The sequence below is a fragment of the Vespa velutina genome, chromosome 3 (genome assembly GCF_912470025.1).
Source record: "Vespa velutina chromosome 3, iVesVel2.1, whole genome shotgun sequence".
In the NCBI taxonomy this organism is placed as follows: domain Eukaryota; kingdom Metazoa; phylum Arthropoda; class Insecta; order Hymenoptera; family Vespidae; genus Vespa; species Vespa velutina.
In genome coordinates this window covers 7071270-7098720 of record NC_062190.1, presented here as the reverse complement: position 1 = coordinate 7098720, position 27451 = coordinate 7071270, and the positions used below count along the sequence as shown (strand labels likewise).

At 27.9% G+C, this 27451-nt stretch overlaps 2 protein-coding genes and 1 non-coding gene across 10 annotated transcripts in view; 1 reads left to right on the top strand and 2 right to left on the bottom strand.

Moving 5' to 3' along the window:
• Positions 1–74: 74 nt before the first annotated feature.
• On the top strand, positions 75–24016 carry LOC124947460 (NADP-dependent malic enzyme). Of its 3 annotated transcripts, XM_047489630.1 has the most exons (10): positions 75–667; positions 1210–1462; positions 1931–2158; positions 13897–14053; positions 21430–21588; positions 21757–22119; positions 22270–22581; positions 22682–23050; positions 23146–23440; positions 23546–24016. In XM_047489630.1, exons 3-10 carry the CDS (start codon positions 2133–2135, stop codon positions 23659–23661), a joined length of 1797 nt encoding a protein of 598 aa, XP_047345586.1. In that variant the 5' UTR covers positions 75–667; positions 1210–1462; positions 1931–2132; the 3' UTR covers positions 23662–24016. The 3 variants fall into 3 exon arrangements, with proteins under 3 accessions (XP_047345586.1, XP_047345585.1, XP_047345583.1); XM_047489629.1 differs by lacking the exons at positions 75–667; positions 1210–1462; positions 1931–2158 and adding an exon at positions 9538–9797; XM_047489627.1 differs by lacking the exons at positions 75–667; positions 1210–1462; positions 1931–2158 and adding an exon at positions 11826–12013.
• Positions 3424–3495, bottom strand: Trnap-agg. The gene has a single exon. It is a non-coding gene; the product is annotated as a tRNA-Pro (tRNA).
• A 1702-nt stretch (positions 24017–25718) lies between the features above and the next one.
• Positions 25719–27451, bottom strand: part of LOC124947458 (dual specificity protein kinase CLK2) — a 13905-nt gene continuing 12172 nt past the window's right edge. For 3 of the 6 annotated variants that reach the window (XM_047489606.1, XM_047489605.1, XM_047489610.1), the window contains exons 7-9: positions 27319–27451; positions 26468–26718; positions 25719–26313 (exon numbers count right to left, since the gene is read on the bottom strand). The exon at positions 27319–27451 is cut by the window's right edge and continues 12 nt beyond it. In XM_047489606.1, coding sequence (XP_047345562.1) covers positions 26101–26313; positions 26468–26718; positions 27319–27451 — 597 coding nt within the window. In that variant the 3' untranslated portion in view covers positions 25719–26100. The remainder of the gene's footprint in view (positions 26314–26467; positions 26719–27318) is intronic. The other 3 variants (XM_047489609.1, XM_047489608.1, XM_047489611.1) reach the window with 1 other exon arrangement.

Here is a 27451-nt window from a genome sequence, read left to right as displayed (position 1 = left end):
ACTTTATATAAATCCACACGAAAAATAACGGAATTAAGAATTATGATTCTTGAGAAAAGAAAAATTGGAAGAGATTTTTCTTTTTTTATAAGTCTTATCTCCAACGAAGTAATAATAAGAAATTTTTTGTTGATGGTATTCATATATCTCGATAAAGTTATTAAATTTAACTTAAAAAAATTTACAAATGGAATTAAATTTATCTCCATTCGGTATTCGATGAAGATCAAAGAAAAATATGATAAAACAATTTTTTCGGATTACATCGCTTGATCATTATGTATTTAAAATGTTTCCACAAAATGTTTATCGTAAATTATTTAGAATAATAGGAAACATCAAAAATAATTCCTCGTTGTTAATTTCAATGGTAATGGAGTTTTTATCTACTCAAGGTTATAACGATGTAACGACGAATAAAAAAAAATGTAGGCAAAGAAAAAGAAAAAGGAGGAAATATATGTAGAAGCAATACGTAATTCTACAACCGACCGAATTAAAAAAAAAAAAGAAAGAAAAGAAGATGGAAAGCCGGAGGTATAGAATAAGTAGTGATACGTATATAATCGTTACAGTATTTCAAATTCCTTCGGATTGAGGACAATTGTGTTTCAGTAATAATTATATTAATCATATTTAAAAGGGAAAAATATTTTTTGTGTTAATGGTAAGTTTGTAATCTTTTTCTATCGTTTTTTGTCTTTTCCTCCTATCATTTCATTATGCTCCTTCTTTTTTATTGCTAATTTTAAATCACATGTGTTATGTATGAAAGTTCATAATTTATTCGATTTCTAATTTGATTAATATATTTCGAAATCTAAAAAATTCAAGAAATTTGACAACTAAGAGTAATACAAATCTCGACAAGTTATTAGATTTCATAAATACCATAATAATCTACGTTATTTTTAATTTTGTCGTAACTATAATAAATCTATAAAGAATTTTTCTCTTATTTAGATCAATAGAATACATATAATACAATATGTATTTGTTGATTTGTGTAGAGACTTTTTACGAAATCGATGTGTCGGTTATTCAATTTTTTTGAAGGAAAACGAAAAGAAAAAGAATAAGAAGAAGAAATTAAAAGTTTTAAAATATTCAAAACGCGATCTCGTAGACCTTAAATCGATTAATCCTTAGTTTACTATTAATTGTCAAGATTTTAAGTGTTACATATCGAATAATCAATATTTATCCAAGGGAAAGAAAAGAGAAGAAAAAAAGGAAAAAAAAAAAAAAAAGAAATGCAAGTATGGATATCAAAGATTTTCTTGAATTTGGCAAATTCACCATGGATTTTATCGTAAATTATATGCAAACATTGAGAGATAGATCTATTTTACCGAACGTTGAACCAAAATGTCTCAGTCAAATAATACCAAAGGAAGCACCTAAAAAAGCAGAGACCTGGCAAAAAGTTTTCAAAAATATTGAAAGAATAATTATGCCTGAGGTAAGATAAATATAATATGGACGTATTTCTCGCTCTTTAACACGTTGACACACCGAAATCGCATGCTTTGTTTATAACGGAAAGAATTTTTATTATTTTAGACATATAATGGCAAAATAATGACAAATATGATTAAATAAGAGAACGTTTTTACTAAATAATCACTTTTATTACCATTTATTTCAAAATATTCTATAATTAATGATAATGTTCAAAATTCATTAATACCATCAATATTTTTCAATTAACTTTTACAATTATAAACATTTGAAGGACTTCGCTCACCAATGTTTTCATAAGACAGTCAACGTGTTAATAAAAAATTGAGAAATACAATTTTCAAACATACGGAAAAACAACAACGTATTCGTGTTGATTGATCATTCTCTCTCTTCTTTGCTTTTCCTTTCACACGAAAGAAAATGATAAAAAACGATCTCTTTTTTTTTTTTTTTCTTTTTTTTTTAGATAACCCACTGGAATTCACCTAATTTCTACGCTTACTATCCTTCTTCCCAATCGTATGCGATCCATTATTGGCGAGCTTTTATGCGCTAGAATTGATGGTGCTGGATTTTCTTGGATATGTTCGCCCGCCTTTACCGAGTTATAACATTGAATTGAGTTGGAAAAATGTTAAATCTACCATCCGAATTCTTAAATTGCGGCAATGGATCCGGAGGAGGTGTTATACAGGTAAAAAAAAAAAATAATAAAAAAAAAAAGACGTGATACTTTTCGTCGGGCTAATGTGATTTTAAATGGATACCGTTATAAGAAATATTGTTATCTCATAAAAAATAGTTAAAACAAGTATTAGTCACATTAACCGTTTGCGTACCATCAGCCACTTTCGCGCTCTTCAAATTTTGTGTCGAAAAAAGCCAAGACCTTTGGCCGAAACAGACAACTGACGGCCCACCCGAAATTTGTCGAAACGCGGTCAGCCTTTCAGACGCATGTACGTCGCATCGCTATCAGTAATCCAATTTGTATTTTGTTGTTACCTATTCTAAATTAATAGAATATATATATATTTTTTTTTGTTTTTTTGTTTTTTTTTCATAACTGAATGTTGGCATAAAAGAAACAAACATGAAAAGCGCGGCCCAGTTGTTTACCATATTGAACATGACAAGCGCTATCGTGCTCTTCGGCTTTTTTCGATGTGTAATCGAAGAAGCGCGATCGCGTTCCTTGGCGTTTTTCGACCATGTTTTGTCAAAACCCTCTGATACGCAAACAGTTAATATTAATTAGCCAAATTGGTTAATCGATTTAATCATAAAATTCCATTAATAGTTAGGTCAACATATATACATATATTAGAGGAACCGGAAAGTAATGTCGCTTTCTTAAATTAAATTTAAACGAATAAATTTTTAATAATTTTTAACAATCAAATATCGACATGCGCAGAAACGTCGATATTTGATTGTTAAAATTTACTTTCCGGTCCGTCTAATAGTGGAGACATTTCATTGACTTTTTCCATTTAACACGTTCCGTGCCAAGCCATTTTTGCCTGACTTGTCGTTCAGGCCATTCGATATTTTGACTAAAGAAAAAAAAAAAAAAGAATGACTGCGTCCACCGGTGGTACACATGGCATGGAACGTGTTAAAGAAATAGAATCAAGGTAATTTTTCATACGATGATAGTCGTGTTTTCTTTCTTCTAAATACGAATAATAATAATAATAACAATAATAATAATAATAATAATAATAAAAAGAACGTTATCGATAGTAACAAAGAGGTATTTATATAAATAAAGAAAATAAATACGAATGTAACGTAACTTCGTATTGTAACTTCGATTTACTCGAAAAATATTGAATTAATTAATTAAACGATATTATTTATTAGTATGAAAATAATAGAAAAAGAACAAGTAAATATGAATGAAAAAATTGATTTAAGAGAGATCGGATAAAAAGAGAAAAATAAAAAAAAAATTTCGGGCTCGTCCGGGATTTGAACCCGGGACCTCTCGCACCCTAAGCGAGAATCATACCCCTAGACCAACGAGCCGTCAGTTCTTGTTGAGCATTCGAAGAAGACGGACGTGCGTATCGGTGCTCTTGTGAGAGAAGAAAGACAATACAAGCCTCTACTAGGAGGGCGCACTATAAAAAAATAACGTCAGTTACCGCAAGACGGGTGATTTTCTTTACCTATAGTGATAATTGTGTTGGTTTGTTGCAAAGCAGACAATAAAATTATAAGAAGTACGTGAAGTGGTCTCATCCGACGCCCCTTCACGGTCCCAAAAAAAAAAGCCATAGCGTCAAGCCAAAAAAGGAAGTTAGAAAAAAGCAATTCATCTGACGAAGTGAATAAATTATTAAGAAGAAATATCAAGAACTTCGGCAATGAATTCAATACGAGAATCTTGTCAAGCCTATTCGAAGGCAACTATCGGGTAAAACCAATTATAAACGCAGAATAATGAACAAAGAATAGTCGCGAACAAAGAGAATGAGAATACCGAAGTGTTCCTCATACCAAAAAAAACGGTATCACCGAAAAACCCAGTCATCAAACAAGGCCCAAGCTACGAATCTGATAACAGATTCGAGGCGCTGTCGGATGACATGAGCCTTACGGAAAAGGGGGACAACGATAAGACCAATAGCGTCACAGCAAGAAGCAACAGCCAGAGAACCCCTAAAATCCGAATCCCCCCAATATATATACAAAATGCTAATCTTAGGGACATAATTATTTTGCTTATCGACAACAAGATTACGAAGGATTCGTTTTTAATAAAACAAATAGATAGTAATATGATCAGATTTACAATCATGGATAGTGAAACGCACGAAGAATGCATAACCGTCCTAAAATCTAAAAACCAGAAATTCCATACATTTACGCCTAAACACACTAAATGTAAGACCTTTGTGGTAAAAGGAATTAGGGGAGGATTCGACACTACTGACGTCACAACAGCGCTTAACGCGCTCAACATGAGAAAGATAATGTGAGTCAAGATAATTAAAACCAGCAAACTACGGATCGACAAATAAAACTGAGAGAAATATCACTTCATAGTGCAAGTCGATTGCAACAGCGACCCACAAGAACTAATTAAAAATAAAATACTACTCAACCAAAGAGTAAGATGGGAGAAGCTTAGACGGCCCAAAATATTCCAATGTAAAAACTGCCAAAGAATGGGGCATGCCAGCTCTAATTGTAATATGGGGTACAGATGCGTAAAATGTGTCCAACCCCACGAACCACGGGAAAATGTTTGCTGAGCAATTCATCAGAAAAAGAAAAACTTAAGTGCGCAAATTGTGGCCAAAACGGACATCCAGCATCGTACCTAGGATGCCCATTTATGAAAATGGTAATGGACATAAAAAAAAAAATAAAGAAATAAAAGATAAGCGGGTAATGGATAAAATCAATAAAGTTAATAAATTCACGGACCCAAAAATCTCATACGCGAACATAGTGAGGAGCAATGAAAAAAAAAGTGATATATCAGAACAAGATAACCAGAGGCCAGCCAATAACATGACCCAAGCAATTCACCTGAGTAGTCAACATAAACCAGTTCAACATGAGGAATTTAAAGTCAATAACGATAATAACAATAATAATATAAATCAAATATTAACTATGCTTAAGGACAGTCTAATGGAAATCAAGGCGCAAATTCTAGAACTAAATAACAAAGTTATCCAAAACGCTATAAAAATCAACTTCATGTCTCAATGGAATAAAGAATAACAAAAATATAAATAACATAATGAAATTGATTGCTATAAATGTTAACTCGCTGTGCTTGTTAAAAAAGTGGCTAGACTTACAAAAGTACTTAGAAGAACAGAGTTATGACATTGCATTGATATCAGAAACTAAATTAAATAATAAGCACAAACCAAAATTTAAGAATTATGAAATAGTCAGATCTGATAGAGCAATAAATACCAAAGGAGGGGGTACAGCGATAATAATAAAAGACAATATAAAATACATTTGGAACTTGATCAACTATTTAGAGATTTCAGATTAGGGGACAACGAAATTTACTACATCATAGCGGGTGACTTAAATGCAAGAAACTCAATTTGGGGAGATAAGGCTACAAATGATAGTGGCAGACGCCTACATCAATGGGTACAAGACAACGGCATTAAATTCAAAGCGATAATATACTCAACAGCCAACCCCACATACACTAGAAACAGCTCCTACCTTGACTACTGTATTGCGGACAGTAGAATAGAGATCTTGGACTTAATAAGGAACAAAATACAAACTAATCCATATGATAGCGACCACATCGCATTAACCTTTAAAATTGACACAAATACGTTTTTCCAAGGCGTATCAATGGCACCACTCAGAGCAGCCATCTTCAATTTCAAAAAAGCGAATTGGCGTAAGTTTGCTAAACATGATAACTTCGATTGACTCGAAAATACAAAATAATACACCGCTTCCCACAAATATAAATCACTCAATAGAAGAAATAGATGAAAACATTAAGAATCTCGAATAAATAATTACCAAATCCATTAGGGAAATCATATCTAAAAGTCAAGTAAATAAAAATGACTATTACCAAAAATATGTTAGCAACAATATCAAGAAGTTACACTCAACAAAGTCCTTTTTAATAACGAGACTATACTTTATTAGATACCGAAGCCCATATAACCATAGTAATAAAAATATGCTATGGACTACTGGTGAGAACTATTTTAACTTATGCAGCTCCTACATTATTGAATATAGGTACAATTATAATTGAAAAAATAAAAAGATTTAAAAGATCTTGCTTGAGATCATGCCTAAGAACGCACAGAACCGCTGAATCAGATTATAAAAGGAGAATAAAAAACGAGACCATTTACAACAATGTCAATATTAATAGAATTGACTGGTTTTTCTCTTAAAATAACCAGAAAATATTTGAATAACATTGATCGTACAAACAATAGCTTAAGTGCAGATATCAATTCTGAGTATATTAAATTCAGGCTACATTCCACCGGAATTATTCATTTATTGTGACAAAAATGGTCTAATCCAAGACCACAATAATCTTCCACTAAAATATTATCGCCGAAGACACTCTAAGAACAGTAAATTAATAATATCCAGGATGAAGATAATCAGGAGAACTACGTTTTCTCGAAAGCACTACTGAATAGAGATTTAAATGATATTGATAGATTATGTAAAAAATACTTCTAGCTACGAGAAGATGCAACATACATGGACGATCTACGCCGAAGAACAAGATTTAAACAATTTTAATTACTCAATACAGATCAATAGTAATCATAATACATCGATAAGAGATATCTTCTACTCATAAAAAATAAAAAATAAAAAAAAAAGTGTGATAGAGATTTATAACGTATAGATTAGTTGTACATAATGTATATATGCTCCCATTGTATATATACTCTCCCTGTAGATTAAGTTACCTCAAATCATCTAATCCTTATCCTATCCCCTTACCTTTAATTCTTAAGTATTATAATTTGCTATAGTTGGTAAAATTTTTTTTTTATATTCACTATTTTTTATTTTACCCTCATGTATTACCGATTGTTTTATGAACATCCATTTACAATATTAATTATAAAATTCTATATATTGATTACCTATAGAGATTTATCTAATGATAACTAATAGATATATTTTTATTAAAATAATGTAAAAAGTCTTCTAAGTAAGATTATACTTTTGTACCTAATATATGGCTGTGTCAAATAAACTTACTTTTAAAAATAAACAAAAAAAACCAACGAGCCACATAATAAGTATTAATTAATATTATTATTAAAATTTAATAACATGTATATATATATATATATATATATATATATATATATATAATTTAAATTACGCAAGTACTACTACATTACGTCATAATTATTATCACATAATATATAATATAAAGTTTTGAGATCAAACTTTTTACACGAGAATAATTGAAAATATATTGTTACGCGCATAAAATGTGTTTTATTCATTTAAAGAAAAAAAAAAAAAGGAAAAAAAAAGAAATATCTCAAATTATGAAAAAAAAAAAAGAAGAGAAATGAGGTTATCTCAAAGAAAATATTTGCCAATTTCTAAAAGAAATAAGTGAAACGTAGCCCGTAGTTTATTAATTCTTAGAAGAAGGAGATTAGAACGAAATCATTTTTAAAAATCTTTATGATAATCAACTTCAGAAAAAAAAAAAAAAAGGAAAAGATATTAATTGATTCGCTTCACGGCACGTAACTGTTGTGTGTGTGTGTAAGTGCATATGTATGCTATTCGCAATCAATTATTATACACACACACACATATATATATATATATACACATACATATGTAGTTACTTTCACAGAGCGCGCTAATTTCAACTTTAATGAACAACTATCAAAAAGTGTTATAATGAAAGTTTTAATAATCCTGACATACGATGCGACACGAACAATTTGATTTCGATAAAAAAAAAAAAAAAAAAAAGAAAAAAAAAAGGAAAGAAAATATCAAATCGATAAATCGCAAAATTCTAAACGATAACATAAAGAGAATTTGATTATTCGTGAAGTTAGTTAGATGAAGGGAAATATCTACGTGAATTTTCAAACGTCGTTTCTTTTTTCTTTTTAATTCGTACAATGTAGAAAAGAGAAAAACCGGATTTCGTTTATATTTGAAAAAAGCATACACAAATTGAAAAATAAATGATCGAAGATTGCTACTGCAGAAGGTGGTGAATGCTTCTATTCAAGGCCATTTCTAAAAGATGGACATCATCATCGAGCATAAGTAGATTCGGAAGGTAGAACGCAGACTCTTAAATCATTTTTTTTTTTTCTATTTCACATTATTTTTTCTTTTTCCTATCTGTTTTTTCTTTTTTTTTTTTTTTTCTGTTTTATCCTTATCACTATCTTGAATTTGTCAAATATCATAAAAGCCTTCATGTATTATCATTTTCACCATAAAGAGAGGGACTTCGTAAAAAAAGAAAACAAAATGAAAAAAAAAGAATAAAAAAAAAAAAAGATAAATTAGCGTTAAAGTTATCTCAAGTAATTCTTTAGTAAATTATAGTCTGTTTGGCTCATAGTAAAAGGTAGACCATGAGATGACCTCATTTCAGAGTTTCGAAATGAAACGTCTTTACTTTTTCTTTGATAATAAAATGTATGAATATATGTATACGTATACGTATTTGAAAGAACCCGCACTTAATTACTATATAATGTATCTATATATATTTATATATAAATATATATATATATATATATATATATATTATCTATGAATGTTAATTGAATGATTCGATTACAAAATCAATATTCGATATACGACGAAAATCAAATAGAAATTATTATATAAAATTTTCCTTTTTCTTTATAATATAATTACTACATATGTATATATATATATATATATATATATATATATATATATATATATATATATATATGTATACATATACATACACGCACGCACACACACATATTTTTTACAAAACATTACTGATATCAATAATGAATCATTTGTTATTTCATATATTTATCATTTAATCGTGAATTAATTTTTTACTAATTGTACATGATTAATATCATATGCGTTGCTATCGCCTATTAAACAACAATGAATTTACACGATAGAATTTTTTTCTCGTCTTCGAACTTTCTCATCGAATAAAAATACGACTATTTTTATTCTTGTTTTTTTTTTCCCCTTAGAAAAAAACATAAAAATACAAATAAATAAATAAATATCATTTTCTTTTTTTTTTCTTTTTTTTTTCTTTTTTTTCTTTTTTTTTTTTTTTTTTTTTTTTTTTTTTCTTTTTTTCCTTTACCCACGTAAGACATTCCCTGAACATTGCGAAATTTCTCTTTCCTTTTAAAATATCATTAATTACAAATTAAAATGATACTCGTTCTTGTGAATTAAGTTATAGTTCGTTCGAATAATGAATTAATCATTCGTTTTTCGAAATTACGTCCTTAAGGCCGATTTCAACGGCACCGTTACGCTTGGCAAGCACGAATATTTCTTCTCTCGAACGTTTCCATGTGGCGGGCGCAGTCACGTTCGCGATTTCTTCGCGATCGGAAGAGATATTTTCACTTGACGAAAGTGACACTAACGTCGTTGAATTATTCGTCGCTATCTTATCTACTTCGGCATTGAAATCTAAAATCGTATTATATTTCTTATCATTTTTATGGGACAAAAAAAAAAGAAAAAAATTGTGTGGATTAATTATTAATTAATAAAAGCTACGCTATCATGGGTAGTACAAATACGAAGGAACTTCAAAATTGTCCACGGAATAGCAGGATGTAAGTTAAAATTTAGATCATTATTTAATTCATGGCTTCATTCTTTTTTATTTTTATTTATTTATTTATTTATTAATTTTTTCCGAATAAATCAAATTATATTCAAAAAAATCGACGTCCGATCTATATTATGCTAATCTAAGGTAGCAATAACAAAACGTAGCTATTTATTCGGTCGGTATTTTTAAACATATAATATATATTTATTTCATAAATAAATGATCAATATTTATAACGAAATATCATTATGTGATATAAGTGACGCTTAAATATGACACTTAATTATTTAATACTTAATAAAAATATTAGTATGTCTATATATATATATATATATATTGACAAATTATTTTTACGAAACATTTACCATTAATTAATAAAAATACAGATCAAATAAATACATGTGAAGTGATAAGAAAAAAATGTAATAAGACAAGTTTATCTAATGATCAATCTTGATTCTCAATTCAATGCTAAGTCGTATTGAATTTATCCTTATCTACCATTTGAAATTAACTTAAGTCTACCATTCGTATGAAATTATCCTTATCTAACATTATCCATCGTTTATATAAGTTCAGAAAAGCGTATGCAGTTTTTTCTTAGTTTTTTTTTTCTTAGTACGAAAAAAGAAAATATATATTGTATATATGTATATATATATATATATATATATATATATATATATATATATATACATAAGTGTTTAAGATATCAATTGAAATGCGGAATCATGATTCTGATATAGTCTACTAATATCACGAAAGATTAGAATCGAACTCAAGGTTTCCTCGATTGTTCAATATAAAAATTCGAGAAACTGACGTTCTTAACATCTTGATCGATTGACCTAGACATAACAAAAATAGACTCTGTCGATTGTACTTTGTATTATTAAATATATTAATCGTTACATAATATCATTATTGAATTTGTTTATTTTTAACGTTGATAATGTAATTAGGAGATTTTCGTTTTGTTTTTGTTTTTATCAAAATCCTATAAAAGTAGAAAAGAAAATCATTCTCAAAGATGAATTTTTATATAACATAATATTGTTCGACAATATTTTAAGATCGTTGACATTTACGATAATATGCTAATAATACGAATGCATGCATTCTAAACGATCTTCGAGAGTGAATACAAGTGGACCTGTCCTTTCTAATTCGATAGGATTAGCTCGGTTATTAACATGACTCTAGCCTTTCGAATATGTAGGGTCGTAATAGTATCAACGAAATTTCTAATATTTCACTTTTTTTCGATAATAGAAATTCATAGGAAATGAATTATTTCGCAATAATTTTACATAATATAAAAAATAACTTTCCTTGTAAATCGTTTATATCTATCTATATATGTATGTTGTGTGTATATATGTATGAGACGATTCCAATTTCTGATCTATAATTAATGTCATACGATCAACTTATAATTATCATACGTGAGATATCTTTCCGAGTGGAGATCAAATATTTTTTTTTGTTATTATGTCTGTTATCATCGTTACTATGGTCAGGGAACTTAATCGTACGATTCTTGACCAACGTGCATTCATAAGAAAAAAAAAAAAATATACATAAAAATCAAAATTATCATTCGTCAAGAACGTTAATTATTAATCGCGGAAAGATCTGCAATGATCAAATTAATGAAATCATTCGTTAAAATGTTTTCTTTTTTTTCTTTTTTTATAATAACGAATGACATTGCGAAACATCAAAAATTTTGTTGATCGATGATTACAAAAAATAAAAAAAAAGACAAATAAACTAAATAAAGATACAAACGAATAAATAAAAAAAAAAAAAAAAAAAAAAAAATTATTTTCAGAAGCATAATTAAAATTTGTGAATTAATATACGATAAACTTGTTATATGTCTGACGTCTATCGATGATAATAATATTCGTTTAAAATCGTTATCAAAAGATTTATATGAAACTTATGTTGACTCGGATAATTACATTTAAGTCAATTTTAATCCAAGTGAAAGACGATCGTTCAAGCAAAATTAGTCAGTATAACACGCGATGTCGAATCGAACGAGTGTGACTATGTCTTAGAAAAATTTTTTAGTATGACCTCGAAACGTTTGTTCGATCGATTAGTTGAACAATACTACTTTGTCTTTCACCGTCATTCAACAAGTTTGATTCGTGCTACCAAGGACCTTGAACCTGTTACCTGTCAATACGATCAGCTGTTTAATAACGAGTAATTTTTCCATTGTATATTTTTTCAAAGAAAGAAATTTTCAATGTCATTTTTTATTTTATTTATTATTCATTTTTATTTTCCGTTTCATTTATTTTTTTTTTTTTTTTTAATATTCGACATAATCATATCATCTAAAGATATTTTTTAATGTACAGAATGCATGAAAAATTTATATATATATATATATATATATATATATATATATATATATATATATATATATATATATATATATATATATATATAATAACAAAAAGCTAGATTGTTTACATGTACTCTTTTAAAAGAGTGCATATTATACGAGTTACGGATGTATACCAACGATTTTAGTAATCATCGTGCAAAGTGCACCGTCTGATGCATGTATATATTTATCGTCAGTTATCGTGCTTTTAGTGAATGATAAATAATAAAATAGGTTGAGAAATAATGAGGAAGTACATGACTCTTTCAAAATGTCATAATATTTATCATTTTATGTTTACTATTGTATTATGGTTAAAAAATTTTTTTCAATATATTATACGATATATTGAAATATATTGAATATATATATTATACGATATATTATATACAAATTTAATACGATAAAAGATATATAAATAATTGATTTTACGAAAACTATTCAATTATATTAATGACCTTTCAAATAATATTTGTAAATTATTGAAAAATAATTATTCGCGCCCTCTGTATTGTAATTTATAAACAAAAAAATCATACGATTATATATACGTGAGGTGTGTAAGTCTATGCGTGTGTACGCGAGATATGCAAGTGCATTTTTCTAAAAATATTCATATATGTATATTTATGTCTCTTATTATTTTATTTAGAATTTCGAAGTAAAAGTTTTCTTAAAGTGAAAAGTTTCTTTGACCAATAGTATCGTAAATAATTTCACGATTATTCTACGTTTTGCATGATACACCTCATCGCTCAATGGGCGACAATACACGACTGCGCATTGCACGGTCATACGCTAGAGAATCATCTGATCGTCTCCCAGTGACGTCTATATCGAGTAAGGTACCCATAGACAAAAAAAAAACTAGATTAAATTCGTCGTTGCTCATACGACATATTTTTTCGTTTTTAAAACTAAAGTCCATCGTATGTGTAAACGTAACGTTTTTTTTTTTCTTTTTTTTTCTAATTTCATAAACAACGATATGTAAGAGATAAGATGAAAAAAAAAGGAAAAAAAAATTAGTGAAAATATTTTAATATAAATTCCTTTAATATGAATTCACCTTCGTGTTCTCGTTCATTGCTATTCGAGAATTCACAATTTTTTTTCCAAACTTAATTGAATTTTTCTAATAAAAATTCAATGATCGAGTAAAGTAAAACAAACAAAAAGAAAAAAAAAAGAAGAAGAAAAGAAGAGAAATTATTTTTAAAAGATAAGATAAAAAATCATGACGAAAATTAGCTCATTCAAAATGTGATTATGTAATCGTAATATATATATATAGTATCGTCTTACGTCAAGATAATTTGTTCTATATAAATCTCGATTTTCTTAACCTATTACATATTTATACTTTTTCTTAACTATATATTTATATTTCTAAAAATATATCTTCTGTCCCACTTCCAAAGGAAGAAAAAACGAAAGAAAGAAAGAAAAAAAGGAGCGTAACGTAACGTAACGTAACGTAACGTAACGTAACGTAACATAACATAACATAACGTAAATTCGAATAAGTACAATGAATTTCTAATGCCCACTAATTCAAATCAATGTGTGTACGGCCTTGGGAACCTATACTTCATACTCCTCACACATTCTAACCTCACCTTGTCATGGCACTACTGCGTTCTACCCTACCGACGAGCATCTGCAATCTGTGTTCAGTCTCGCACTTCGTTTGCAGGATTCAAAGCAGTTCAAGAGTAGCTTCGAAGACCAAACAACCTTTAACGATGTCGAACCTCGAACGTGATCGTCTTGGTCAACCTGGAAGCGGTGATGCTCTGTGTCATGGCCTTCTTCGTGGTATCGATCATATCAAGAATCCTCAATTGAACAAGGTAAGAATTTCTTGTTGTTTTGCCTTTATCACGTTAGAATTACTTGCTTGTATTTATGACAGATAATAATCGATGAACATATTGAATTAAAATTTATATATTAAATTCGTCGATAGATAATATATTTATTAATTATCACAATGAATAAATAATCTAAATTGTGATTGTCATGGAAAATATAACGTTTATTATTATTTGCATTGTCAAAAAAATATTTACTGTAATTTTTTGCAACGTAATCTATAATGTGAACGCGCATAATAATCGTTTTGTAATCTACCGTAAACCTGGTTAAACTTGTTGCTTAGTATTCCCCTTAACGATTTTCTTTAGTTCTTAATATAATATATAGGGTGTGTCAAGAATTAATTTCGATCTGACGTATAAAATAATATATATATATATAACTTGTTGCTTAGGATCACCGTAATGATTTGCACTCTTAACTTCATTTCGTTCCGAACGGCCTATATAAGCGTATATAACCAGATACAAGGAGCGTGTATATATATATATATATATATATATACTATCAAAAAATTGACGGTCAGATAGGAATAGAGCGTATCGAGCTGAGAATCTTACTCTTCAGCGTCGTTCAATTGTAAATGAGTGGTGGTTTTCATTTACGGAAAAAAAAATTATTTTACAAGCGAAAGGGTTATAATATTATATATATATATATTTATATATATATATATATATATATATATGTGCATATATTTGTATATATATATATGTTCATGTATTATTATATATATATATATATATATAATATTATATAATATATATATATATATACATACGTATGTGTTTGTATATAGGGTGTATCGAAAATTAATGTCAATCTGATGATAATTTAATGAATTATCTCTAACGTAGTTTTATACAAATGATTTCTTCTTTTATAAATTACACAAGGAGAAGAAATTATTTATTATTTAAAATGACAATAATTATTGAATCATACGATCTTTATCTATTTATATCGATTAATGTCAATTCTTAATATGAATGAAATTATTTATATTCTTCGTATCAAAATAGATAATTGTAATTAATATGAGCAGTAAAAAAAAAAAAAAAAAAAAAAAAACAAAAAAAGTAAAAGAGAAAAGTTTCAATAGATCGAATATTAAAAAAAATTTTTTTTTTCTAGAAAGAGGTACTTCTTCGTATCTGACGCAATAAAGAAACAGTATTGTAAACTACATTTTGAGAGAACGTAAATTCGTTGAATCCGTTCGCGACGACGCGATCACCGTCACGTAGGACTTCTGATCATCTTTCTTTATACTTTCATGTTTCTTTAATTCTTACTTCAAGTATCATTTTTTCGTCCTTTTTTTTTTTTAATGAGTCAAGTGATCTCTCTTGTTTTCTCTCTCTCTCTCTCTCTCTCTGTCTCTCTGTTTCTCTCTGTAATCTATCAAAGATAGTCTCCATGAAAGTTAGATGATTTTTATCTGATTACACAATTGTTTGCAAAGATTATCACATTATTGAACTTATGGTATCTGACAGATAGTTAGATTAATTTCTTTGATTTTAACAATTATATTTTTGTCATTTAATTAATAATATTGTACTAATCAAATTAAAATTGTCATATTAAAAAAATTTTTACTTAATACAATTTTCGTTAAGGACAATTTTTTTTTCTATATTTACCGAATATATTTGTGATAATGTACGGGATGTGTCAAAAGTTTTTAAATGATTTTGATAAAAATCAATTACTTAAAAAATCCAAATAATACATAATATACAAACTAATAGAATATTTTTTACAAGTGATATTTTTTGGATATTAAAAAATATCACTTGTATTTTTATTAATTAATGATAAGTTCTTATGAAAAAAATAAATGATTAATATCTATAATAAAATATTAACATGTAATCGTAACAGATCAGTATAAATATTATTATTGAATATTATAAAAAATGTAAAATAATTGATAAAAATAAAATAATTTATAAATACTGATGATCTATTTAAAACATTGAAAAATTATTATATATATATATATATATATATATATATATATAAATATTTTAATTAAAATATTGACAGTTTTTATATTAATCAGTGTAATACCGTCAACTTATATTAAGTACTGTAATTTCATTATAAATACTGACCATTTATTTAAAAAACTGTTTTAAAACTTTTGAAAATATTGATTCACTAAATAGCAGCTAAAAAAATTAGCCGTCTCAAAAAAAAAAAAAAAGAAAAAGAAAAATCGATTTTTCGGAACACCTAGAGACTTTTGACCCATGTATTTGTATCTCCTGCACGCTCATTGTATATTCCTACTCAACGTTCATATAATCCTAGTAACTATTCGACATTGCGCTTATTTTATCTCTCTTGAACTTTGTTCCACGTATATTCACAAATGCGTTCTATGCAAAGTCAAGCTGTACATATATAATTCATTGTTTTTCTTTATATAGTATATTTAAGGAAAAATAACGGTTACAAATATGTAAAAAAAATTCGTAAAAAAGGAGTTACATGTGAGTCATTTAATATCAAATTTGTTCCTCTAAAAAATTTCTTTTATTTTACTTCGACATTTGTCAATGATGATTTATAATCGATTAATTGAAAAATATTAAAAATATTATTTAATTATTTACATAACAATTAATCTATGAACATTAAAATTAATTAAAAATAATTGTAAAATTAAAACTGACCATAGTCATACCCAATAAAATTTTTAACGTAAATTAAAAACTCTAATAATACGTAAGGATATCTTGACATCTTCGTGACAAGAGAAATGCATTTTTTTATTCTTACGTATATTCATTTATAATTCGTTCTATATTAATTTGATGTAACTTAAGAAGTTAAACAAAAAAATAATAATAATAATTTACAGAACAAAATAAAACATTAAACATTATAAACATTTTCGTCAACTTCGCTATAGTGAAAGATATTAAATATCAAATCAATGATCACTGGTTATAGTTATAACAAGATTCAAGTACTTACAATTCTCGAAATAATTCAATAATTTTGATTAATCAAATTATCGATTATTTTATAATTAACACATTAAGCTTATTGCTTCTTTGACTTTTATTAATCCTTTTCTTTTTTAACACATTTTCATTCGTGAAATGAGATCATTTTTAATTTTCAAAATATTTCCACAACGTCATAGTGTATGATTGCAATAAGGTCGCGTGTTACTTTGCATCGAAGAAATCGTAGGGTTCCCTTTATCGATCGGTCAGACTAGCGACTTTCCGGAGGAGGGTCGCCAGCACGAGAGAGTGAAGAACCCCGGCAACCGTTTCCACGTTCACTTGTTTGTCATGGGATTTGAAATCTTCATGAAAAAGAAGAAGAGTAAAGAAAAATAGTTGTGTCATAAGTGAGCAAATTTTTTTTTTTTTTTCTTTACATGGAGACCGATTGGTGGAGTCTTAGTCCTGACAAGGCTCGTACACCGAATGTACCGGAAGCACTTCTTGCATTGGACGGAAGGGTATTATTTAAAAACATTTCTTTTCTTTCTCTTTGATTCTTTTTTTTTTTTTTCCTTTGATTTTCATTGTTCGATGCATCTTTTCAAAATCCACCATAATTGTCATGGCCTTGCACGTATTATTATTATTAGTTTTCTTTTCTTTGCTGCAATTCTTGCTCCTTCTTTATCCTTTTGAACTTTCTTGCACTGAGATTTACGTCTACAATATATCAATGGATGTCTTTTTTTTTTTTTTTTTTTTTTTTTTTTTTTTTTTTTTTTTTTTTTTTTTTTTTTTAAGAAATTATTTACATGCAAAGAATGAAAATGTTATGGAAAATTAATATTTGCATGATAAAGAGTTTAATAAATTAATAATAATTAAAAAAAAACAAAAAAAAGAAAAAAAAAACAAAAAAAAAGAGGTTTATTATGTCAGTATCCTAATACTGATACAATATATTTTTGCACAAACATTTTGAGAAATAATATATTTTAGTATAATATCAAAAAGAAAAACAATTTGTTGAATTAATTTATATGATTATTCGTCTATCATTAAACTTAAATTAATTACATTAGATAGTTAACGAAAAAAAAACTATATATATATATATATATATATATATATATATATATATATAACTGAATTAGCAAAAAATAAGTTATATGATCCATTAAAATGATTGACGTGAGTCTTACTTCCTAAATTTCACGATTTTGAAAATGGAATACGCTGACAGATGCACCTAGAATTCGAAATCAAATTTTATCGCTTTACGTATGTTCATTTTCAAAGCAAATTTTGATCATTTATTGAATTCTACGTATCTATAGAAGAAACAAAATATATATTTTATCTAACGTTGTACGACTCGTATAATCATTCCATCGTCTATCTCGTGAAGTATTTCTATGACAGATTAAAAAATGAACGAACATACGAGTCATTATGATTAAGCTATCGTTCAAATCATCGATTTGTGGACTTGAATATCTCTCATCGAACTAGATTAGATGAGATAAAATTTCTGACAGTTATCCAACTCGATGAAATTAAACAAAAATCTTCCACTCATAATCCTCACTTCTGTCCATCAATATTCTCCTGTAAAATGACCTGTAAAAATTTCAACGGTAGAGTTAATATATAAAATATATTATCATACGTAACAATAATTTTTTCTTGAATTATAATCTCTAATGTACGTACACATTTACAAATTTTACTTGAATAAAAATGAGAAAAATTTGAACGAGAATTGATAAATAAAATAAATTATTAGATGACAATAAATGTTTCTTGTTTTATTCGATCTGATCTGTATAATTTAAAACATCAAAATTCTATTTTAATTTTTGATAGATTTATGTTCGAAAAAAAAAAGAAATATATATATATATATATATATATATATATATATATATATATATATATATATATAAACATGCACGGTTAAAACTTCGTCCTGAAAATGAAATTTATTAAATAATATAAATAATTTAAATTAAACAATAATTATTCCTAATTATTATAATCTAATTTAAATAAATTCAAATGTTAATTCGAGGTTTTACCCTTATTTAAATTTTTTTTTATTTTTTTTTTTTATTTTTTTTTTTTTTTTTTTTTTTTTTTTTACCAAAAAAATATGCATCTACATGTATTAAACTTTCAAGGGAATATATCTGCAAAGGTCGATGTCTTATAGATATTACGATTTATAGAAGTCGATTAGTATTGTAGTCAGTGACTCGTTTAGCGGACGACAAGTATCAAACGTAGTCTCGTTGTCATTGACCGCTTCCGACGTCTATGGAAAAATACAAGTGACCTCGTATATATTTCTTTTCTTTCTTCCTTTCTCTTGAAATAAAATTATTCTTTTAATATCAACAATCACAATTGTTCCTACTTAACTTTGTCTTATGAAATAAATTTCAAAGGTTTGTATTAAAAGCAAAAAATAAAATAAAATAAAAAAAATAAAAAAAAAAAAAAAAAAAAAAAAAAAAAAAAATTTGCAAAAACTAAGAAAACAAAAAAAAAGATACTAACAAAAAGTATAATATAAATATTAGTATAATATAAATATTTGTGCTTTAATAATAACATTGATTGTTTGACCCGACTTTTGCTCTACGATTTGCGTAAAAAAAAAACAGAGAGAGAGAGAGAGAGAGAGAGAGAGAGAGAGAGAGAGAGAGAGGGAGAGGCAATTTCAAAAGGAAATTGTCGAGACAACGCAATTATACTATACCATGATTATGCTAGTTATTGTAATTGTTGCATAAATACATTCAAGTTATTTCAATTTTAATAATTTCTAGAATTATGATGATACGTAGAATTTGATAAAACTTTTTCTGCAATTTATCGTACTTTGATCCGAATTAAATGATTTTTTTTGAGGATTAGAAACTTTCTCTCAAAAAAAAAAAAAAAATTATATATATATATATATATATATATATATATATATATATAGATAAAATAAATATAGAGAATAAATGTATTCGAAGTTTTATATTTTCATATGCCTAATATATAAATGTCATTGATATATAAATAGAAGAAATGCATAAAATTTTACAAAGGCAACGGTCTAGATTGATTGATAGTTTTCTTTCTCATGACATAAGAACAATCATGAATTATATCAAACATCGTTAATATAATCATGAATTATATTAAACTTTTGCAAATGACTGAGTTAATGAAATCGTACCTGTTTATATAGATGATGTTACGAATTCAAGAGCAAGACGCATTTATACTATTAGAGATGTTAAAAATAACACCATTGTGAGATATCAAAAGAACAAATCTATTTCAATTAATTAAAATCACAGACACACGCATTTGTTTTTTTTTTTTTTTTTATTTTTTTAACAAAAATAAAAGTTTTCTTTTATGTTGTTTGTAAGGAATAAAGCTTCAAAATGTGATCCCATAAAGAGCGAGGCCCCAGTCGCATGATTAATATGGCCCTGAGCGAGGACAGATTCCATGTTAGGATTTAATATTTAAAATATACTCTTTTTATTTAAAAATAATCGTAAATATTCCTGACGATAAACTCGACCGAGAAACATTTAAATGAGAACACCTGAATTTATTACTTTTTTTTTGTACGCATTAATACGAGGAAAATTTTCAAGGAAAAGAATTAATGGAGAAAAAAAAAAAGATAGGAAAACTTTTTTCTTTTCAATTTAAGAAACATATTTTCATTTCTTATATAATTCTTTTCAACTTTTTTTCTTTTAACTCTTTTAATCTTTAAAAAAATTTTTGTTCTTAATTTTATTTCATTTATTTTTTTTATTTTTTTCCTTTTATTTTAATGATCAAGATGTTCAAATACCTTTTAATTAAATCACTCACATTGTACATTACATCATCGAACAAAACATACTTTGATTATAGAAAATACTCAAACCATTACATAAGAAATCTTATATAATGTATCTCTGCAACGATTATAAACATATCTTTCTGATTGATATATCCTTAGAAACATCAATCGTAGAAATCGTGAAAAATATATATCCTTGGGGTAATTTTTTCGAAATGAAGTCATTATATGTATTTGCCTTATGGCCGACAATAAAGAATAACGATTATAAAATATATGAAGTATACTTTCCTTTCTGTAGAAAAAAAATCAATGATTATGACATAACTGGGTCAACGAACGGATTAATTCTAATTTCTTATCAACTTGAATATTGTATCTTTAAATAAACTCTTACATTACGATTAACGTAATATAAGATTATGGTGAACGTTGTTGATTCATCGAGAAATATAATATTATTGATTGAAGATCAAAAAGAAGGAAAAAAAAAATATATTTATATATAATTTTTTATCTTCAGGGAATGGCCTTTAGCATAGAAGAAAGACAGTTGCTTGGTATACATGGACTTTTACCAGCCGCTGTGAAGACTCAGGAGGAACAATTAGAACTTTGCCGTTTGAATTTGGAACGTTATCCTGATGACCTTCTTAAATATATATATCTCATAGGCCTACTGGTATGTATTTATTTTCTAAAATAATTTTCTAAAATAATTCATTAAAATAATTCTCTAAAATAAATAATCTATAGGTATCGTCCGATAGAGACACGTTCATATATTTTTTCTTTTTTCTGGGTTTTTTTTTTTTACGATTACTACAGAATTCATTGTTTTATATTTTAGGACAGAAACGAAAGATTATTTTATCGTTTACTTATGAACAACGTCGAACAAATGATGCCATTGGTATATACACCAACGGTTGGCCTAGCTTGTCAAAAATTTGGTCTGATTTATCGCAGACCACGTGGATTATTCATAAGTATACACGACAAAGGATATATTTATGATATATTGAAAAATTGGCCTGAACACGATGTACGTGCTATCGTTGTTACTGATGGCGAGAGAATACTTGGACTCGGTGATTTGGGAGCACACGGTATGGGAATTCCTGTAGGAAAGTTGGCTCTTTACACGGCCTTAGCTGGTATTAAACCACACACTTGTCTTCCGATAACACTTGACGTTGGTACTAATACACAGGTAAGATTTTGGTTTTTTTTTCCTTTCTTTTTAAAAATTAATTTTCATTTAGTATTTAACAACAACAACAACAACAACAACAACAACAACAACAACAACAACAACAATAATAATAATAATAATAATTATTATTATTATTATTATTTACAGTCATTATTGGACGATCCTCTTTACATTGGACACAGACATAAACGTGTCACAGGTCAGGAATACGACGAATTTCTGGACGAATTCATGAAAGCGGTAGTAAAACGTTACGGACAAAATACCTTGATACAGTTTGAAGATTTTGGAAATGCTAATGCCTTCAGATTATTGATCAAGTATCGAAAACATTATTGTACATTTAACGATGATATTCAAGGCACAGCATCCGTAGCTGTAGCTGGTCTCTTAGCATCTCTTCGAGTGACGAAAACGAAGCTTCAAGAAAATACTATTGTTTTCCTAGGAGCGGGAGAGGTTTGTATATAAATGAATGAAATTCAATAATAAATATCAGTAATAAATATCAATCATAAATATTGCCTTTATTACCTGTAATAACTTGACGATTATTCAGGCTTCATTAGGTATAGCTACGTTATGCGTAATGGCGATGCAGAAGGAAGGTATAAGCGAAGAGGAAGCAAAGAGTAAAATCTGGATGATAGACTCAAAAGGATTGGTTGTTAAGGATCGTCCAAGTGGTGGAATTACGGAACACAAATTGCAGTTTGCCAGGGAAGAAAAACCTGTGGAGAAATTATTGGACGTTATTAAAATTGCTAAACCAACTGTATTGATTGGTGCCTCAGCGGTAGGAGGTGCTTTTGATGAAGAAATATTAAAAGAAATGGCATCCAATAACGAAAGACCTGTGATCTTTGCTTTGAGTAATCCAACTAGCAAAGCTGAATGTACGGCTGAGCAAGCTTACAAGGCTACAATGGTAATATATTTATAAACGTACATTTGTTGTTCTCCTTTAGAATTTATACCACGAATCATTTTATCGATTATTAATTAATTTTATAACTTACACAGGGAAAATGTTTGTTCGCAAGTGGCTCGCCCTTCCAGCCAGTCAAAATCGATGACAAAACTTTTTATCCTGGTCAAGGAAATAACAGTTATATATTCCCTGGAGTAGCACTAGCTGCAATTTGTGCTGGTATGCGAATTATTCCTGAAGAAACGTTTCTTATCGCTGCCGAAGCCGTTTCCAACTTGGTAACGGAAGAAGATTTGAACAAAGGTACTTTGTATCCACCTCTGGCAGATATACAAAAATGTTCCTTGTGTATAGCAACTAGAATTATGGAATACGCTTATCGTTCCTGTAAGTAATACATACTAAGATACCATATAAAACTTTTTTTTTCTCATGAAAAGGAACACTAATTGTATAATCGTTATCAATTTTTTTTCTTTTTTCTTTCTACAGCATTCGCAACCGTTCTACCGGAGCCTAAAGACCACATGGAATTCATTAAAGCACAGTTATACGATACAGAATATAAGTCATCTATTCCACCAACTTATAAATGGCCAAAAGCTTAAATCTTCATATAAAAATATCGCGTTCAACACTTAATATCGTATATAAAGTTTCGAGTTAATTAAATTATAATTTAAAATTATATTATTCGACTTAATAATTGTTACGAGAAAGCCTGTTGATCGGGCAAATGTATCTGTATAAATGAAAAAAGAAAAAGGTGGAAAACGAAATTATCAATCAAAATTTGTCTCTTACGATAGAGGACCAAAAGTTATAACTTATTCTTAATTCTTTCTCTCTCTTTTTTTTTTCTTTTTTTTCTTTTTTTTTTTTTTTCTTTTGTAAATTATTCACATTTTTTTGGTATGGTACAATTGTATTAATTGATAGAAATAAAAAATTTTAATTCGATTATTTCGAAGAAACGCATTTTTATTACTAATCGAAACAGTACTTTCTGTTAATTAGGCATTCTCCTCCTATCGTGGTAAATGAGAGTAGCTAACAACTTAAAAATTCTTTCGCGTTTTATAATAATAAACTAAGAACAAAGAGAAAAACACTTGCGTTAGTACTACTTCTCGTGACGACATAACACTAGTCGAGAAATGCTTTCGTACATGTAAATATAATAAACACGTATCTCACACACATCGTCAAATGAGGTAAGACGCGAGATATATATATATATATACACACATACACATTATGTGTGTTATATACTTATATATATATATATATATTTATATATATATATATATAGAGAGAGACGATATTATATCCTCGTTGTATTTGCGTCAATAGAAGAACAAATGACCTTTTATTTTTTTTTTTTTTTTTTCTTTTTTTTTTTTCCTTAAACGCAAGAGAGTACAATAATAAATTCAAGGGTAATCAAGTCGTTCCATAAAAAATGATAAAACTCGATATATATCCGATCAAAGAAATGAATAAATACGTTTTCTCTGCTTTTCAAGATAATAGAGCGATACACCATCATGATGTTATCTTCACCCAGAGCATTGTATCGCGTAAAAATAATTATATCATTTAGATATTTGAACGATAAAGTATATGTATTTCATGATAATGGGATTGGCATTCATTTTTAATTTCTCACGCACTGCACTCGTCGCTCGCTCGCTCGCTCGCTCGCTCTCTCTCACTTTCATTCTCACTCTTTCTCTCGCTCTCTTTTTCTATATAACTTCTTTTATTCATCAAACACATACGCAATTATCTACCGTCTTATATTCTAAGAATCCGATACTTACTACTACAGCTCGGCACGGTCATTATAACAAATAGATTATAAACTACAAACTCCCCCCTCCCACGCCAGCCCCCGGCTCCCCTCCCAAGTAATCTTCTTTTTTTTTTCTTCTTTTACTTCAAACTTTGTTCATCTATATAATAACATCATAATAAAATTAAAGGCAAAATGTACAGAAGAGTGTTTTATAGAAAATGTGTGTTTTACAATTTTGGGACTCTGTTACGCTAAACTGAGCAGACACACACACACACGCATATAACATACTGGTTTCCGATACCAGTAAGTTAGAGAAGAGGACCTTGGTGCGTTTGAAATTTAGCATTATTATTATTATTTATTATTTATTATTATTATTACTATCATTATTATTATTATTATTACTATTATTATTACTATTATTATTATTATTATAATTATAATTATTATTATTGGTGGTCCAAGAAATAAACCACGAGATATTAACGCGCGTCAAGATCGACCCGGTGAAAAAAGGCCCTACGAATCGTCGAGATATATCACACGTAATACAGACGCATTACTACTACTACATGCGTATGTAAAACGTTCCCGATCAAAGTTCAAATTCCACCACATTTGGCTTAACAAAGTTTCCTCCGTCCGTCCCTTTTATACCCCCGTCGCTGCTGCATGCTGCTATCGCACAGTACTCGCTTTCTTTTTTTTTCTCTGGCTAGTACCAAAATTTTCTTTATAGGCTCTATATGAATCTGAATTCCAAAAAAAAAAAAAAAAAAAAAAAAAAAAAGAAGAAAAAGAAAGAAAGAAAAGAAGAAGAAGAGAAAAAAAAAGGAAGAAAAGAACATGCAACGCTCATTATTATTTAATTTTTTTATTCATTCATTCATTCATTTATTTATTTCTTTTTTTTTTATTTCCTTTCGTTCTTTTCTTTCGAATCATTTTTTTCGTGGGTATTTTCGTGCAAAGTATTTCACGTAACATAATGTCATCGAGTTTTTCTCAAGCAAGAATAACAACGACGATAATAACTAAGAACTATCATCGTTGAGAGACTCAAGGAAAAATGAGATAAAGAGAAAGCGAGTACAAAGACGTAGGGCAGTAATATCGTTGAAAATGGATAATTATTATTATTATTCTTATTATTCTTATTATTATTTTTTTTCTTATTATTATTATTATTTTTATTATTATTATTATTAGTGTCTGTCCAGTACGGAAGTCGGTCCCTTTCCTAGCTTCATCGAGAGAGCGAGTGCGATCGTTCATGACTTTGTTGTGAATCACCGGCTGCACGTGGATCGGTTAATCTCTGATGCGCTGGAAGAGAGTCGAAAAATGGATGTTGCAAGGCATCCTTCAGTGCTATCCTTTGGGATGGCTCATATTCCAGCATTCTTTTAATAAGATCGAATAGTTGTCGATGTTCATCGTCGTCCGACAACAAATAACGCTATATGCGAATGGAATAAATTAATTTTTTTTTCTTTTTTTAAGATCAAGAAAAATAAACATATATTGCAAATTTTTTTATAAGTCGTTAAACGTTCGAAAAAAAAAAATCGAAGAAAATTATTTTTTAACAACAGAATCAAGGATTAACTTACGTATAAAGGTTTACAATTGTCACGAACATATCTGCCGGCTGAACTTTTGTCATCCCAATCTAATTTACCGTAATAGAAGTACTTCGTCTTCGTTTTCCTTGCCATACGATGTGGAATTGTACCTAATATACGTTCCATCATTGCCAAATGTTCACGATTATCGTGTGTTTGGAATAAGGTTATACCCAGGTACAATTCGAATAGAATGCAACCAATGGACCATACATCGCAAGGTTGAGACCATCCTAATTCTACGAGAAGAACAAAGAAAAAAATATATATTTCGTTTTAAATGTATCATCAGAGAGAAAAAAAAATATGATTTCCATTACACATTGAATTGGTCAATAAGTAATGTCGGAATTTTCAATATAAAAAAATTAGTATTATTTATTTGAGTTATAAAATGGTAAAAGGTGTTTCGCTCAAACAATATATTCTATAACATTATTTATTTAGAATAAAAAATACTAAACGATTTCAATAAAAAAAATAAAAAATAAAAAATAAAAGAAAGTGTTATTTATTTATATATAAAATATTATAAATGTCTGATTAAAAAAATACTATATATAACATTACTTACTGACATATGATAGGAAAGCTTTTTTTTTTTTTAGAATAAAATAATACTAATAATAGTAAATAATAGTAAAATAATACTAATAAAATAATACTAAATATAAATTTATTTAGATATAAGATATCAAAACATTGTTTCAATAAAAAATATTATACAATAATGTCTGTTATTCAAGTAGATACGAAATACTCTAAAAACTTCACAAAACAAAAAAAAAATTCCAACCCATTTTCCTTATTTGCTAACTCAAATATTTATATTAACTTACCTAAAATAACTTCAGGCGCCCTGTAATGTCTTGTACTAACAATTGTGCTATGGTGTTCATGGTCAAACGTAGCACTGCCAAAATCGATTAGTCTGATGTCGGTCCTTTTAACGCGCCTCACATCCTTTCGCTT